The sequence below is a fragment of the Triticum aestivum genome, chromosome 2B, assembly GCF_018294505.1.
Source record: "Triticum aestivum cultivar Chinese Spring chromosome 2B, IWGSC CS RefSeq v2.1, whole genome shotgun sequence".
In the NCBI taxonomy this organism is placed as follows: Eukaryota; Viridiplantae; Streptophyta; class Magnoliopsida; order Poales; family Poaceae; genus Triticum; species Triticum aestivum.
Genome location: NC_057798.1, coordinates 789,066,080 through 789,069,108, shown reverse-complemented (window position 1 = coordinate 789,069,108; position 3,029 = coordinate 789,066,080). Strand labels below are relative to the sequence as shown.

The following is a 3,029-nucleotide window of genomic DNA, read 5'->3' as shown; positions in this document are numbered from 1 at the left end:
AGATGGTCGATAAGTTTCCAATACCAACAATCGATCAACGGTGTGTTTCCTACCTATTTTGTATCAGTACACGCTTTCACAACCAACAACGGCTCCATTTTTAGATGGAAATACTCCTATACACTAGGATTAGGCCTCAATAAATATTTACCTTTTTCATCCCTCAATCCATAAAACTGATTGGCCCATGAAGGATGCCAGTATATATATGCCCCCATACACGAGCATGTCCTCCAAAGTTCATCGAGCAAACACACAAACATTGGACTACCACCGAACTTATCCAACAACTTTGTCAAGTCTTCTCTTTGAAATGGAGGGTGTTACAGTGTTGATTGTTGGTGCTGGGCCAGCAGGCCTCGCAACGGCAGCATGCCTTAGCCAATTCTCAATTCCTTATGCCATCGTCGAGCGCGAGAGCTGTAGCGCGTCACTCTGGCGCAACCGCGCGTATGATCGTCTAAAGCTGCATCTCGCAAAGGAGTTCTGTGAGTTGCCACACATGTCATACCCTATAGATGCACCAACATACATACCAAAAACCTTGTTTGTGAAGTACTTGGATCACTATGTTGAGCGTTTCAACATTCAACCAAAGTATCTCACCAGCGTGGAGTCATCCACATATGACAATGATGAAAAATGTTGGTCCATTGTGGCAAAGGACATGTCAAAGTGCACCACAGTCAAGTTCATGGCGAAGTTTCTTGTTGTGGCAAGTGGTGAGAATAGTGCAGAGAATATTCCAATGTTCCCTGGACTGGAAAACTTTCCAGGTGATGTTATCCACTCCTCAAGCTACAAGTCAGGCAAGAGCTACTCTGGCAAGAATGTATTGGTCGTTGGATCTGGCAACTCCGGGATGGAAATTGCTTATGACCTTGCGACCCATGGTGCCAACACATCGATTGTTATACGAAGCCCGGTACGTACGTGCACTATATATTTTCACTGGGTGCATGAACGCAAATTCTTAGTATAGTTACTAATAGAAGAGATGCAATTTTCAGTGTTTTACTAATAGGAAGTATTTCACATAGAAAAAGAGATGGACTATTTTATATCACACACAAACAACTGAAAGACTAGAGGAACCACATGACAAAAATTCATTTCTTGAAAGAAGAAATTCTATGAAAATTTATTTATCATGCATACTTCAAAAGAGGTGTGACGTGTTTTGTTGTTGCAGATTCATGTAATGACAAAGGAATTAATTCGTTTGGGGATGACACTTGCTCACCGTCTTCCATTGAATCTAGTGGATAAACTCCTTGTGATGGCAGCGTATTTAATATTTGGAGAACTGTCACAGCATGGCATCACAAGGCCAAAAATGGGTCCAATGACCCTCAAATCAGAAACAGGCCGATCTGCAGTAATTGATGTTGGGACTGTTGGATTGATCAAAAAAGGCATCATCAAAGTAAGTATGTCATTGACATGACATAAATTTATAACATATGTTGATTTGATATGCCAAGTTATCAATGTATTTTTATCTCCTAAAGGTTCAAGGGAGCATTAGTAAGATCAAGGGCAACATAGTTAAATTTCAATGCAGTAAAAGAATGTCATTTGATGCAATTGTGTTTGCAACTGGATACAAAAGCACGGCAAATATGTGGCTCAAGGTAATATAGCTTGTGTTTGAACATGTCTGAGTTTGTTTTCTTGGTGTAACCATTATTAAATCTGCTAACAAGGTCTATGTGTTTTTAAACCAGGATGGTGAGAGCATGTTAAATGGCAACGGACTGCCCATCCAAAAATATCCGAATCATTGGAAAGGTGAAAATGGGCTCTACTGTGCTGGGTTGGCGAGGAGAGGATTAGCTGGTATTGCAACAGATGCCAAGAATATCGCTAATGACATCAAATCTGTGATGGACTCTATGTCAAGTTAAATCATCTTTTACATGTAGTTTACCATGGCAAGCATGCTAGAAGGTTGATTCTTTGAGAAATATATCCATTGTGTCACCTTCCTATCTAGCTTTTAGACAAGTAAATTTATGTTTATTTTAAGATTCATATGTGCCCCGAAGAGAGATGTACTATTATACTATAATCAAGGGCTTTGTACTATTATTACGCGGAGATATTTCTAATTTTGGTTGAACCTACAACTGTGTATTATATTTTATTTACTTGAAATTACATGTGTAAAAGGCATGCGCTCAATACTCTATTATCTATACCAAAATCTCTTGTGGCGTGTTTACCCCATCAACATACAACTGTAGGAGGTAGTAAACACATCAGCCTAAAATAAATGCATAGTTCACTACATCCATCCATGGCCGGTAGTGTGGTGCTATTTAGTCTTAGTATGGCACTAGTTATCATCCTGTGCATCTGCATGAGGGTAGCTGACATACTATAAATCATTAAAAATATTTGTGAACATATTTTGAAACTTAAAACTAAAACTTAGAACACCATATGACAGAAAACTACTATTTAGAACGTGTATTTGTGGTTACGTGATACACGTATCCTTAACTGTTGTGGACACAGTTTTTTGTGCCCGAAGCGCAGAGTTTGCAGTATGCAGTAAGTTTTCCATCGGCTGAGATCCAAGGTATCCATCCGCATAGCCTTAGATATAAATTGCTTATTACCTTGCGACCATGGTGCCAATACTTCGATTGTTATACGAAGGCTGATATGTACTACTTGCACTAAATATTTTCACTGGGTACATGAACGCAATTTTTTAGTATAGTTACCACTGGAAGAGATCCATTTTTTTAGTATTATTACTAATAGAAAGTTTTCACATATATAAGAGATGGACTGTTTGATATGACGCACAAACAAACAAACGACTAGAGGAACTACATGACAAACAGTTAACTTTTGAAAGAAGAAATTCTATGAAATTTTGTTTTATCATGCATGCTTCAGAAGAGGTGTGACATGTCTTTTGGTTGCAGATTCATGTAATGACTACAGAATTTATTCAGTTGGGATGACACTTGCTCACCATCTTTCACTAAATCTAGTGAATAACCTCTTTGTGACTG

At 38.5% G+C, this 3,029-nt stretch overlaps 1 protein-coding gene across 1 annotated transcript; it reads left to right on the top strand.

Moving 5' to 3' along the window:
* The first annotated feature begins 226 nt into the window (after positions 1–226).
* On the top strand, positions 227–1,907 carry LOC123047438 (probable indole-3-pyruvate monooxygenase YUCCA10). Its single transcript, XM_044470991.1, has 4 exons — positions 227–925; positions 1,193–1,426; positions 1,512–1,634; positions 1,728–1,907. The coding sequence occupies exons 1-4, from the start codon at positions 227–229 to the stop codon at positions 1,905–1,907; spliced, it is 1,236 nt and encodes a 411-aa protein (XP_044326926.1).
* The last annotated feature ends 1,122 nt before the right edge of the window (positions 1,908–3,029 follow it).

Bases quoted from the DNA above. Each gene is read 5' to 3' on its own strand.
- LOC123047438 (XM_044470991.1), top strand. From the start codon at position 227: ATGTCCTCCAAAGTTCATCGAGCAAACACACAAACATTGGACTACCAC. The intron at 1,427-1,511 runs GTAAGTATGTCA...TATCTCCTAAAG, and splicing joins TCAAAAAAGGCATCATCAAA to GTTCAAGGGAGCATTAGTAA. The intron at 1,635-1,727 runs GTAATATAGCTT...TTTTTAAACCAG, and splicing joins CGGCAAATATGTGGCTCAAG to GATGGTGAGAGCATGTTAAA.